At 39.7% G+C, this 14,947-nt stretch overlaps 1 protein-coding gene across 1 annotated transcript in view; it reads left to right on the top strand.

Annotated features, from left to right (window-relative positions):
• Positions 1-14,947, top strand: part of EXOC4 (exocyst complex component 4) — an 850,866-nt gene that overhangs the window by 770,281 nt on the left and 65,638 nt on the right. Inside the window, exons 16-17 of the mRNA XM_010357736.2 lie at positions 10,671-10,849; positions 13,454-13,613. Of these exons, the coding sequence (XP_010356038.2) occupies positions 10,671-10,849; positions 13,454-13,613 (339 nt within the window). The remainder of the gene's footprint in view (positions 1-10,670; positions 10,850-13,453; positions 13,614-14,947) is intronic.

Raw genomic sequence — 14,947 nt, 5'->3', positions numbered from 1 at the left:
ATGATATTAGCTGTGGGTTTGTCATAAATAGCTCTTATTATTTTGAGGTACGTTCCATCAATACCGAATTTATTGAGCGTTTTTAGCATGAAGGGCTGTTGAATTTTGTCAAAAGCCTTTTCTGCATCTATTGAGATGATCATGTGGTTCTTGTCTTTGGTTCTGTTTATATGCTGGATTACATTTATTGATTTGCGAATGTTGAACCAGCCTTGCATCCCAGGGATGAAGCCCACTTGATCATGGTGGATAAGCTTTTTGATGTGCTGCTGAATCCGGTTTGCCAGTATTTTATTGAGGATTTTTGCATCAATGTTCATCAGGGATATTGGTCTAAAATTCTCTTTTTTTGTTGTGTCTCTGCCAGGCTTTGGTATCAGGATGATGTTGGTCTCATAAAATGAGTTAGGGAGGATTCCCTCTTTTTCTATTGATTGGAATAGTTTCAGAAGGAATGGTACCAGCTCCTCCTTGTACCTCTGGTAGAATTCAGCTGTGAATCCATCTGGTCCTGGACTTTTTTTGGTGGGTAGGCTATTAATTGTTGCCTCAATTTCAGAGCCTGCTATTGGTCTATTCAGGGATTCAACTTCTTCCTGGTTTAGCCTTGGGAGAGTGTAAGTGTCCAGGAAATTATCCATTTCTTCTAGATTTTCTAGTTGATTTGCGTAGAGGCGTTTATAGTATTCTCTGATGGTAGTTTGTATTTCTGTGGGGTCAGTGGTGATATCCCCTTTATCATTTTTTATTGCATCGATTTGATTCCTCTCTCTTTTTTTCTTTATTAGCCTTGCTAGCGGTCTGTCAATTTTGTTGATCTTTTCAAAAAACCAACTCCTGGATTCATTGATTTTTTGGAGGGTTTTTTGTGTCTCTATCTCCTTCAGTTCGGCTCTGATCTTAGTTATTTCTTGCCTTCTGCTAGCTTTTGAATGTGATTGCTCTTGCCTCTCTAGTTCTTTTAATTGTGATGTTAGAGTGTCAATTTTAGATCTTTCCTGTTTTCTCTTGTGGGCATTTAGTGCTATAAATTTCCCTCTACACACTGCTTTAAATGTGTCCCAGAGATTCTGGTATGTTGTATCTTTGTTCTCATTGGTTTCAAAGAACATCTTTATTTCCGCTTTCATTTCGTTATGTACCCAGTAGTCATTCAGGAGCAGGTTGTTCAGTTTCCATGTAGTTGAGCGGTTTTGATTGAGTTTCTTAGTCCTGAGTTCTAGTTTGATTGCACTGTGGTCTGAGAGACAGTTTGTTATAATTTCTGTTCTTTTACATTTGCTGAGGAGTACTTTACTTCCAATTATGTGGTCAATTTTGGAATAAGTGCGATGTGGTGCTGAGAAGAATGTATATTCTGTTGATTTGGGGTGGAGAGTTCTATAGATGTCTATTAGGTCCGCTTGGTGCAGAGATGAGTTCAATTCCTGGATATCCTTGTTAACTTTCTGTCTCGTTGATCTGTCTAATGTTGACAGCGGAGTGTTGAAGTCTCCCATTATTATTGTATGGGAGTCTAAGTCTCTTTGTAAGTCTCTAAGGACTTGCTTTATGAATCTGGGTGCTCCTTTATTGGGTGCATATATATTTAGGAGAGTTAGCTCTTCCTGTTGAATTGATCCCTTTACCATTATGTAATGGCCTTCTTTGTCTCTTTTGATCTTTGATGGTTTAAAGTCTGTTTTATCAGAGACTAGGATTGCAACCCCTGCTTTTTTTTGTTCTCCATTTGCTTGGTAGATCTTCCTCCATCCCTTTATTTTGAGCCTATGTATGTCTCTGCATGTGAGATGGGTCTCCTGAATACAGCAGACTGATGGGTCTTGACTCTTTATCCAGTTTGCCAGTCTGTGTCTTTTAATTGGAGCATTTAGTCCATTAACATTTAAGGTTAATATTGTTATGTGTGAACTTGATCCTGCCATTATGATATTAACTGGTTATTTTGCTCGTTAGTTGATGCAGTTTCTTCCTAGCCTCGATGGTCTTTACATTTTGGCATGTTTCTGCGATGGCTGGTACCGGTTGTTCCTTTCCATGTTTAGGGCTTCCTTCAGGGTCTCTTGTAAGGCAGGCCTGGTGGTGGCAAAATCTCTAAGCATTTGCTTATCTGTAAAGGATTTTATTTCTCCTTCACTTATGAAACTGAGTTTGGCTGGATATGAAATTCTGGGTTTAAAATTCTTTTCTTGAAGAACGTTGAATATTGGCCCCCACTCTCTTCTGGCTTGTAGAGTTTCTGCCGAGAGATCTGCTGTTAGTCTGATGGGCTTCCCTTTGTGGGTGACCCGACCTTTCTCTCTGGCTGCCCTTAAGATTTTTTCCTTCATTTCAACTTTGGTGAATCTGGCAATTATGTGTCTTGGAGTTGCTCTTCTGGAGGAGTATCTTTGTGGCGTTCTCTGTATTTCCTGAATTTGAATGTTGGCCTGCCCTACTAGGTTGGGGAAGTTCTCCTGGATGATATCCTGAAGAGTGTTTTCCAACTTGGTTCCATTTTCCCCCTCACTTTCAGGCACCCCAATCAGACGTAGATTTGGTCTTTTTACGTAATCCCATACTTCTTGCAGGCTTTGCTCATTTCTTTTTCTTCTTTTTTCTTTTGGTTTCTCTTCTCGCTTCATTTCATTCATTTGATCTTCAATCGCTGATACTCTTTCTTCCAGTTGATCGAGTCGGTTACTGAAGCTTGTGCATTTGTCACGTATTTCTCGTGTCATGGTTTTCATCTCTGTCATTTCGTTTATGATCTTCTCTGCATTAATGAGTCTAGCTGTCAATTCTTCCACTCTTTTTTCAAGATTTTTAGTTTCTTTGCGCTGGGTACGTAATTCCTCCTTTAGCTCTGATAAGTTTGATGGACTGAAGCCTTCTTCTCTCCTCTCGTCCAAGTCATTCTCTGACCAGCTTTGATCCGTTGCTGGTGATGGGCTGCGCTCCTTTGCAGGGGGAGATGCGCTCTTATTTTTTGAATTTCCAGCTTTTCTGCCCTGCTTCTTCCCCATCTTTGTGGTTTTATCTGTCTCTGGTCTTTGATGGTGGTGACGAACTGATGGGGTTTTGGTATAGGTGTCCTTCCTGTTTGATAGTTTTCCTTCTGACAGTCAGAAGGACTGTCTGTTGGTCTGTTGGAGATTGCTTGAGGTCCACTCCAGACCCTGTTTGCCTGGGTATCAGCAGCAGAGGTTGCCGAAGATAGAATATTGCTGAACAGCGAGTGTACCTGTCTGATTCTTCCTTTGGAAGTTTCCTCTCAGGGGTGTACTCCACCCTGGGAGGTGTGGGGTGTCAGACTGCCCCTAGTGGGGGATTTCTCCCAGCTAGGCTACTCAGGGGTCAGGGACACACCTGAGCAGGCAGTCTGTCCGTTCTCAGATCTCAACCTCCGCGTTGGGAGATCCGCGGCTCTTCCCAAAGCTGTCAGACAGAGTCGTTCGCGTCTGCACCGGCTCCCGCTACTTCCCCTGTTGGTCTTCAGCTGTGCGCTGTCCCCAGAGGTGGAGACTACAGAGACAGGCAGGCTTCCTTGAGCTGCTGTGAGCTCCACCCAGTTCGAGCTTCCCAGCGGCTTTGTTTACCTACTTAAGCCTCAGCAATGGCGGGCGCCCCTCCCCCAGCCTCGCTGCTGCCTTGCCGATAGATCGCGGCAGACTGCTGTGTTAGCAGTGAGGGAGGCTTCGTGGGCGTGGGACCCTCCCGGCCAGGTGTGGGATATATTCTCCTGGAATGCCTGTATGCTTACAGCGCAGTATTGGGGTGGGAGTTACCCGATTTTCCAGGTGTTGTGTGTCTCAGTTCCCCTGGCTAGGAAAACGGATCCCCTTCCCCCTTGCGCTTCCAGGTGAGGCAATGCCTCGCCCTGCTTCAGCTCTCGCTGGTCAGGCTGCAGCAGCTGACCAGCACCGATTGTCCGGCACTCCCTAGTGAGATGACCCCAGTACCTCAGTTGAAAATGCAGAAATCACCGGTCTTCTGTGTCGCTCGCGCTGGGAGTTGGAGACTGGAGTTGTTCCTATTCGGCCATCTTGCTCCGCCCCGGGATTTTTTTCTTTAAGATAAAATGGTCAAAAGAAATGTGACAAAGTAACAAGAATGATCCATCTGTGCAAAGACCCGGAGGAAGAGAGTTTCAGACAGAGGGAGGCACACTAACAAAGGTCTTGAGACAAAAATCAAGCTTGGCGGTTTTAAGAGCAGAGAGGAGGCTGATAATGCTTGTAGGCTGATGAACAAGCTGGGTGGGGAGGACTGAAAAACTAAGACACAGGAGACAGGCTAGAGCCCAGTCCTGTGGAGTCATGAAGCCTGACACATTACAGGGTCTTACAGACCAAGTGAATCATTCAGATGTCACAGAAGCCATGGAAGGGTTTTAAGAAAGGGAGAGATACCAATTAATTAGCATTTTTTAAAGGTCACTCTGGCTGTTGTATGGAAAAGGGATTGCAGGGAAAAATACGAATGGAAGCAGGGTGACCAGTTGAGACCAGCTCTGAGCATCAAGGTGACAGAGGTGGAGGTATGAAAAGTGTAGGATTTGGGACACATGCTGAAGGTAGAGCTAATGAAGTGTGTTGATAGATTGTATTGGAAACAGGGGCTGGTGCAATGAGAGGAAACACTCAAGGAAAACCACTAGTTTGGGGCCAGAGCAACTGTGTGGATGCTGGTGCCATTAACTGAGGCGAGAAAGACTGAGGGAGGAGAAGGGTTGAGGAGAAGGGCGGCAATCAAGCCTGCCATGTAGAGACGTTCAGCTTGAGATGCTTACTAAACAACTAGGTAGCAATGTCCAAACATCAGGACCAGAAAGTGCATGGTGTGGTAACACATTCTGTTCTGTATTGCTTTGGAACATGATTAACATTGATAGACTATTTTTCTTTTCATTTGAAGTCTTTACTAGATTTAGGGTTTAAAAATGTAAATAGGACTTTGTTTGATAGGTGACCCTTGGGACTATGTTTGGACTCCAGTTAGAACTTGGATTTCTTTCCAGGGTGACTCCTTGTGTGTGCTGCTTGCTTCTTATCCTTCTTCATTACCATTGCCCAGTGAGTTACCTCCTTATTGCTTGTGAGAGCCTTGTGAGTGGAACAAGAGAAGTTAACATTGCAGATTTAGAATCTGCTACTCAGCTTTATTCCTGATGTTATTTCTCACATTAATCTGTCCAGAAATAAAGCTCTTTCTATATATTTTCTGATTTGTTTTAAAATAATTTTCAGATTTGATATCTCTTTATTTACAAGTGGACAGTGAAATAAATCAGGTGTTTTCTGTGAATAAATATATGCAATAGATGGAAGGAAATGAAAAACACCAAGTAATATTCTAGTGCTGCTGTTACCTGAGTTACAAAGGAAAACAAGGGAATACCAAATTAGTTACTATCACAACTCCTGGAATTTATACTATTGATTGTGTGCTTATATGTGTTCTACATTCAGAATTGTCTACTTATGTGTAGTTAATTCCAAGTGGGATATTTGCAATACATTTGAGTAAGATCTTTTAAGTCCTTAACCCCTATTTCTGCCCTTTTGATACATCTTGGCAATACTCTTCTTAATACTGAACATGCTTTAGTCATTAATTTACAAGAAACTATACAGTGCTATAACACCAGTTGCTATATCTTCTTCAACATTAGTCTAAAAACAGAAAAACGTCATTTTTAAGAATGAATATTTTAAAAGACTGAATTTTAGAGCCCTGGATGTAGAATTATCTTTCCTTGAATTTAACTCAGAACACAAAACATGGGATTTTTTTAAATTAAATTTCCTCACTTCCTCATATAGCATGGTTCCAACACTCAGGTTGCTTTCTTGTAAGTATGCTTCATTTCGTCTTTGTTCCTTTTAAAGTAAGGTACATACAACTAGCAGAATACACCACATAAGGCTTGGATAGTGAATGTAGACACACTTACTGTGTCCTGGTCATGTTAACAATTTTTTTCAGTTTGCACAGTGATGATACAAAATGAATAAGACAGATTTCATGCCACTCTAGCATAATAACGCTAGAATAGAGCTGTCTGCTAAGTGCTCTGGGGGCATGACTGTGGAAGAGACCATCAAACAGCTCTTCCAGGTGTGGCTTGTTCATTGTGATGGCTGGCCCCGAAACCTAATATCATGCTGTATATTAGGTGCTCAGTAAACATGTGATTAAGAATTAGCTGGTTTGAAACCAAACTCAGATAAAGTAAGTGCTACTTTATCAAACAAAACCTGTTGTCTTTAAAGAAAACGAATTGGTTTGCAGTTTCTGTTTTTACACAGTAGTGCACTTGTAAGTCCACTGAATTATCTTAAGAGGTACAGAGGCTGTGTGGCCAACATCATTCTCATCAACTAATGTTTGTTTTGTTCCCATCCTGCTGTAAAAAGGGAATTAGAGCTTAGGCCCAGTTGTCCAGCAGCTGTTGTGGTGAAAAAGTGGCTAGTTAGCTCCTGTGTCTGGCATTTTTAGCCAAGAAATCACTGAGATAAGAGTACAGATAGAAGAAAAAAATTCATGGAGAAAAGTAATGGGATATGCCAGCAAAAAGTCCAGAACAACTTCAGATGCCAAAAACTGGTCTTGTTCCCCAAAATATCTTTATATCCATAGCCCATATTTTTCTTTGACATTATTAAAGTTCAAACCAAAAAACTGTTTTCAAATCCCACGCAGTCTGTGTTGAAGGATCTATCTAAGGAGTGTTTGACATTTTACCTGTGTCATTGTGGTTCACATTTTAACCACCAGGCAGCCCCTTTCCACAGTACAAAGCATAAAGCGAATGGTACCCCCAAGAGACGAAAGACATGGTGAGCCCATTAAAAACTGTTGAGGTTTGTTTTTTCTATTTGAACTTTAGAAGAAGAAAATGAAGTTGCCATTTGAGTCCAAGATGCCAAGAATGTCACCTTTATCAGCTGATTTTTCTCACCATCAGGAGGGCTCTAAGTAGGTTCAACAGCAACTGTCTATCACTGTTAGGATCCTAAGTGTGCACTCTCTGAAAATCATCCACCCCACTGTGTAATCAACAGTGTTTGCAGAATACATTAATGTCAAAGTCATACTAAGGTCAGCAACAACAGGCCAGAATTTAAATTTTAAAAAATACTTGATTTGAATTTGGCATTAGCTGATGACTATTTTAATTTTTTTTTTTTTTAAATCTCTAATCACTTGGGAAGAAGATAATACCTTAAAGAAAGGTTATATGTCTTCTCTCCCAATAGCTTCAGGATCTCATAAGCTCTCACCTCCAGTTCCTAAGAATTTCCTAACTAGTCACTCTACTTCCAGTTGCTTCCATTCTCTGCTATTAATCCACTCATATACTGTGCCAGAGTGATCTTGCCAAAGCTTAGGTCTGATTATATTATTCACCTCTTAAAATCCCCCTAAGGCTCCCTGTGGCTTCTAGGATAAAGGCCTGATTCCCTACATGGCCTTCAGAGCCTGTGCTGACCTGGTCTGTGCCCATCTCCCCAAGCTCGTGGCATGCCTGTAATGTCGGATCTGTGTGCATCCGAAAAGAGCTACTCACCAGTCCTCAGAACATCCTGCATTTATAGTCTCATGCTATTTTACATGGTCTTCTCATTGCCTGGAGTCATAATATCTGTCATTTACTTGAAAAATACTTTAGCGTAGATGCTTTAATTTTATTCAACTTCTTTGAAAATAAAGTTAAAAATAAAATTTAAACTTTATTTAAATTTCAACCACAGTAGCAATCAGTGCCCTAGTCATGAATCCCATTCCAGAGTTGGTCAACTTTCATTCTGTCAGAAAGATCACGTTCCAGGGGAGGCTGCAACCAGTACCATTACTGGTATTCTTATCAAAATTATACATTTGTGCCAATTAGTACATGAATGTCAGAATGGGTTTTTATTGGTGAAATTAGTTATTAGTTAATTAGCAACTGTTAAGATGAGCATCTATCAGTAAAAATGAGCAGTAGTCAAGATACTTGGATTCTCTTGGATGAACTGCTTTTAAGAATATAACACATCCCATATAAAAGTTAGCTTAAAATGGATCATTCAACTAAATGTAAAATCTAAAACTCTAAAACTTCTAGAAGAAAACATAGGAAAAAATTTTTATCATTTTATGTAGGCAGAGATTTCTGAAATATGACACTGAAAGTACCATCCAAAAAGAAAAAAGTTATAAATTGAACTTCATCAAAATTAAAACCATTTTTGATAGACATTGTCAAGATTAAAATACAAGCAAAAGACCAGGAGAAAATATTTGCAAAATGCATATCTGATAAAGGACTTGTATCCAGAATATACAATGAACTCTCAAAACTTAAGAAAACAAAAAACCGAATTTTTAAAACAGGGCAAATGATTTGAACAGATATTTCATCAAAGATATATGTACAGAAAATACGCACGTGAGAATATACTCAACATCATTCATCATTAGGAAAATGCAAATTAAAACCACAGTGAGATACTGCTCTACATCTATTAGGATGACCAAAAATTTTTCTTTAAAACTGACAACACCAAGTACTGATGAAGATGTGGAACAACTGGAACTTTTGTATCCTGCCAGTAAGAAAGCAAAATGGCACAGCTCCTTTGGAAAGCAATTTGGTAGTTTCTTACAAAAGTAAACATACGCTTACCATATGATCCAGCAGTCTCACTTCTAGGTATTTATCCAAGAGAAATAAATACGAAGTTATATGCACACAAAAATGTGTACATGAAGTAGCTTTATCCACAACCACCTAAATCTGGAAAGAATCTAAATATCAGTGAGTGAATAGATAATCTGTGGGACATCCAATTCAGTGGAAGGCTACCCAGCAATAAAAAGTAATGAACAACATAGATGAATCTCAAATGCTTTGTGCTAAGTGAAAAAGCCGAACTCAAAAGGCTACATACTGTATGATTCCATTTATATGGCATCCTGGAAAAGACAACTTTAGAGGCAGAAAAATAGATCAGTGGTTGCCAAAGGTTCGGGAGTTGAGTAGGGATTGACTATAAAGGGACACAGAGAACTTTGGAGGAGATGTTTGTGTTCTATAATTTGGTTCTGGTGGTGGTTATACAATTGTACATGTTTGTTAAACCTAATAGAACTGTACACTAAAAGGGGGGAGTTTTACTGTTTGTAAATTATTTCTCAATAAACCTGACTATAAGTAAAGAAAGATGACAGGCAAAGCGTGGTCGCATCATTAGAGATAATAATGCCCTAGGCTTTTGCAGCCATTCATTTAGGAATATTTCTTATTACTTGATGCCAACTGTAAAGGTAACAGAACGTGGACCCTGGATTATGTCATCATGTCTTACCTCCAGTGAACCTTCCATGCAAGGTCAGACAGAGCACCTAAAATGACAGAGTTAGGACTAGACTGGGCGTACAGAATAGCCTGTTTGAACTCTGCCTGCCACGGAATACTGTTGGTTTGGGATTTTTTTTTTTTTCTTTTTACTAGGGTGGGGGATTCAAAATAAATACCTGCATGTAGGGCAGAATTTGGACTGAAACACACTCTGATTACAACTTTAAAAGGCTGTGTTGGTGCAGCCAATCCATACCCACCTCAGACTTCTTCAGCAGCTACTAATATCTGCCAAAAAGAACCTGAGAATTGTGTGTGACCAGACTGACACAGGCCATTTTCACACAGAAATGCCCTCCTTCCTCAAGCTGTCAGATATATTCTGTGAGACTCAAACATCACCTTCCGTCAGGACCCTTTCCTGATACCCTGTGGCACGTTTCCATGGGACACTGTGTAGATGTGCTTGGAGTGAGATGCTGTTCTCTTTTAGTCATTTTCTTAATCTGCCCCACTAGGCTGTGGGTCTTTAAGGATACAAACTGTCTTATATTTCCAGGGCCTAGCACAATTTCTTACAAATTCATAGAGGTTCCGTACGTGATTTACGTAACTAATACATTATCATTAATAAATATAAGACTAGTGATGACAGCCAATACTTACTATGCACGCCATTTGTGCCAGACACTGCTATACATAACACTTAATATGTAGTAGTAGCAGTGTTATGTATAGCAGTGTCTGGCACAAATGGCGTGCGTAGTAAGTATTGGCACCCTATGAGGCAGCTGTTGTTTTCACCCCCATTTAATGGATAAGGAAACTGAGGGATAGAGAAATAAAGCCTAAAGTTATACAGCTGGTGACTGAAGCCAAAGTAGTCTCCTTACACTTTTAAGATCTGTAAACTCTGCCTCTCATCTTCATTGCAACAATATCTGTTGAAAATTACAATGCTTTTCACACTATGCCTACAACCCTGGCATTGAAAAGAATTTTGGAACTCCTTACCAACACTGTATGGATTAAACAAGCAATGATCATAGCAGCCAGCTTGCCCCAGATCACTCAGTTGTTCTACAGAATAACTAAGATGGCTTTCTGGTTAAAAGAGGGGAGGGTGTTTACATTAAAACATACAAGGCCACAGCTGCTTCATATTAAGTGTAGAGCATAGTGTCTGGCACAAATAGAGTACAGAGTTAAGCATTGGCTATCATCGCTAGTCTTACATTTATTAATGATAATTTATTAGTTAGTTTGGTGCTGTGTCCCAAGATCATTGCCCTCCCTGGAAAGATTTATTAGTAACTGCTCTCCCCATCTCTCTCTTTTTCAGGGTTCACTGTTTCCACTATCTCATCCCTCTTGCAAAGGAGGGAAACTATGCCATTGTGGCTAATGTGGAAAGTATGGATTATGACCCCCTAGTGGTGAAGCTCAACAAAGATATCAGCGCCATTGAAGAAGCCATGAGTGCCAGCCTTCAGCAGCACAAGTTCCAGTATATCTTTGAAGGTCAGACCCTGCTTCTGTCTCTGGGAGTTGGGGAGGAAGAAAGGATGAAGGTTTTCCTGATTTTCTGTATTACTGAAGTTGAAGACTTGTAGAAAAGAGTTGTTTGTTTGCTTGCTTGCTTGTTTGAATTAAATCTGCAATACCTAGCCTCTTTGTGCGTGACTAGGTAGACAACAATATGGCCGCCATCTGCTCCTGGTTGATAAGGAGATTTAATCCAAGATAAGGCAGATGGCTGCCTCCCTGACATGCCACTCATGAGATTTGAGAGAATGTGCAGACTGGGCCACAAATTAACTCAAGAGGAGCTTATGAAAGAAAAAAAAAAAAAAAAGCACACATACACAATGAGGAGAGAATCCTGAAAGATCACTCATTGGCTAAAATTATCACTGGAACGGGAAGTTTTCTCACAGAATGTTATAATCATCTGGAAAGAACAGAAGCCTCTGATTAGCAGCAATTTTTAGGAAGGATATGTCCATAAATGCCTCCAAGGGGCAGGCAAGGAAGGGTGTGAGAGACAGGAAGTACCATCTAAAGACATTATGCTTCACAATTTTGAAAAAATGTGATGGCACCCAAATAATTTTTCATGATGAATTTCACCCAGAGGACCCCTGTTAGGATTTCACATTATGTTCCCTTTGTCCATGTTTTGGTTTGTTTATGTGAAAACTTGTATCTGTGTTCTCTCACAGAATTAAACTAGTATTTTTTAAAACAACTAAGAAGGTACATTGTCCAAAGGATTGTGGCAAACTGACAATACATGGCCAATGTTTGCTTTATGAAAGTTATATTCCTGCAAATTTGGACCCCCTCAAAATCCAATCCTTAAATATATATGGAGTTATAAAGAGATGTCTTCTCTTGGGGTATATCTCTCAAAGACTTTAGCCAAAAAGTGTAAGTGATTAAAGGGTTAGCTGTCAGTTAACCCCATGGCACTATGAGTTGGGCGGCACCTGGAATATTCTGCCACTTTAAGCTGCAGTGCCTACCTGAGAATTCACTTTTCTGTTATTACACCGAGTTTCCTCTTTGCTCTTGACTATGGCTCTTCCCAGCCCCTGCATATCAACATTTGTTTTATTCCTATGACAAAATGCATTTAATGTATTTATTATAATGTATTATTATTTCATATTCTCTACAAACAGCATACCCCTTCATTACCCAGACTTGCAGACCATGTTATACTGTGGCAGGGAAAAAAAAAAAAAAAAAAACTGTACCTAAAGTTGTGGACGTGAGAGAATGACACCAAAACTTGGCCTACAGAGATTTTTCATATAAATAAGTTGTCTAGCTTTAAATGTAGAATCTGCGGTTGTGTTTTTCTTTGAATAAAAACTTTTCTTCACATTCAAATAGTAGCACATATAAGTTTGTGGTCTTGAAGCAGTGTTGTGTGAGTGTAGCTGAAGCAAGACCTGAATGCATCTCCTCCCTCATTTCTACTTTCACCTTAATCAAGGGAAAACTCATTTTGAAGACATGGGGAGCCATGGACCTAAAGATAAGCCCTGCACTCTGATCTAAACCTCAGAGTCTTGGGGAAGGGACTAGACTTCAGAACAGGAAAACAACCAATAGCAAATGGCTTGCGACTAGTCAGACCAGCTTTACAATTCCGAGGAAAATGTCCTGCTAGCATCCAAGAATAAGAAAGAAGGAAGAAACATTTACTGAATTCCATTTAGAATTAAAATCCAGCTTTTAAAAATAGTAACCCATATGTGCCTCACGTTGTTCTGAACCAGCGTTTCTCAACTTAATTACATGGGGTATCCTGAGGAGGACTTGGTAGTTTGCTGATGTCCTGAGCTGTCCTTTGCTAAATTTCACAGACCACAAAACAACCCTCCAGATGTAAGAGCAAACCACTTAGGGGGCCCCAAAATGTCCAAAGATGTCTCACAGGAAGTCAACAGTTAATGTATTATCTGCTTTGCCTTCACCCTTTGTTTCTAATTACATTTTCTCCAATTACTACTTTAGAAATACACCCATTGCCATTTTTAAGGTGTGTTAGCATTACTGCCAATAACCCAGTTTTCTTATTGATTTAGTTTTTACTTGACAGTGTTGAAATATATTAACATTATTGCCAAGGCCCAGTTTCGTATTGATTTTATTTATGTAGCTTCCCAGTCAACTTTTGAGCCAAAAGTGTCCTTCTCTACTTTTCAGGAGGAAGGAGAGGCCAAACAGGTCATTTTATATGCCTGTGTTCTTCTCTGCTTCCCAATTGTCTGTAAAGAAAAGCAGGATTTCCCATGCACTTCTACAGTTTGTAATAACCTGGCCTCTTCTCTAAGGCCTTGGCATGGTGGCAGTAGGTGTACATGGCAATGCTGGAGATGTGGCTGTTACCAGGCTTTGCCGCCAACATGAAGTCCACCCATTTGTAACTACTAGGGCGATGTAGAAATACCCTAAAATTATTGTCAGATCAGCAGATGCAACCATCAGAGGTAGATTTTCTTTGGTCATTTAAACGTAGGATTAGAAGACAGCAATTCTGTGTGCAGGTTTCTGTAGGAATGCCTCTAATCTGTCTTCCGTTTTCTTTGCCCCGCACTGTGGCTGACCCCTCAGGCCTGGGCCACCTGATCTCCTGCATCCTCATTAATGGTGCCCAGTACTTCAGGCGCATCAGTGAGTCTGGTATCAAGAAAATGTGTAGGAACATTTTTGTTCTTCAGCAGAATTTGACCAACATCACCATGTCACGGGAGGCAGACCTGGACTTCGCAAGGTAGGAGGTTTTAAAACTGGGCTTAGTTTCTTGTGCCAAAGTCAAGACCCCATTGCCTGTGAAGTCATTTTTTAAAATGGACTCTTGATGCAGAAAAAGCTTAGTTTAAAAAAAGAAAGAAAGAAGCACAGATACATGTTTTTAGGTCCTATAGAGAAGGTAATTTCACAGAATTCTATTGAATTTTGTTACTTTGGCAGGTAGTTTTTCCTGATTTCTAACTGAAGTTGTTCTTATTACAGTACTTGAATAATGTTTTTTTCTGCGTATAAAAGTATACATGCTTATTGCATAAAATATATAAGATAAAATACAAAGAAGAATATAAACCTTTATCTAGAGGCTAAGATATTTGGTATATTTTCTCCTGACTTTCTTGCATGTGCTGTGTTGTTTATGTGACTTTTCACACATACTCAAGCATATGATTTCCCTTTTTCCAAAATTGGAACTATGTTAATGCAATTTTATATTAATTTAATTTTGTTTTCCCATATCAATAGCGTTGTTTGAAAACATAATTTTTCCACATTCATTAATACTCCTTGAAAACATTACTTTTAATGATGCCCGAACAAATATTTCATGGCATAAATGAGCCATATTTATTTTTAATCACTTGCAAATTTTGGAACATTTGAATTTTTCCCCTTTTTTCTCTCATTGTAAATAACATGTATCTACTGTATTTTTATAGGAACCTACTTCTCATTTCTTCCATCTTGTTCTGATTGAAACCCATCTCTTCTTGTTCTCACTGGGAGGAAAGTGAGAACTCATCACTCTCCTTTCTCTAAGTTTTCTGATCTTAATTTTTTTTTAAGTGACGGGTATTTTGCTCTGTTACCTAGGCTGGAGTGCAGTGGTGTGAACATGGCTCACTGTAGCCTTGAATTCCTAGGCTCAAGGGATCCTCTGAGGAGCTGGGACTAAAGGCGCACACCACCATGCCTGGCTAATTTTTATATTTTTTTTTTATAGAGACAAGGTCTCACTATGTTGCCTAGGCTGGTCTTGAACTCCTGGCCTCAAGCAATCCACCTGCCCCAGCCTCCCAAAGCAATGGAATTATAGGTATAAGTCACTGCATCTGGCCTTGATCTCAATTTTTAATGTTTTTGTATAACACACTTTTTCAAAATTTGAGAGTTAGTTTTCTTCTCTCTTCATTTGTTTTAACACCATCTAAACCTTAATTAGAATATCATACCTTTGGTGCTTTAATAAAAGCTTAAGCAATTTGAAGATGATAAATATGTTATTTTCATGCTGTATTGCCGTTTATACCTGAGTGGATTATTACGTAAACTCCCTTATTTTCCAGAAGCCTTCAT

This window comes from Rhinopithecus roxellana, chromosome 6 (genome assembly GCF_007565055.1).
Source record: "Rhinopithecus roxellana isolate Shanxi Qingling chromosome 6, ASM756505v1, whole genome shotgun sequence".
In the NCBI taxonomy this organism is placed as follows: Eukaryota; Metazoa; Chordata; class Mammalia; order Primates; family Cercopithecidae; genus Rhinopithecus; species Rhinopithecus roxellana.
Note: the sequence above shows the minus strand (reverse complement) of the source record. Positions and strands in the feature narration are given on the sequence as shown.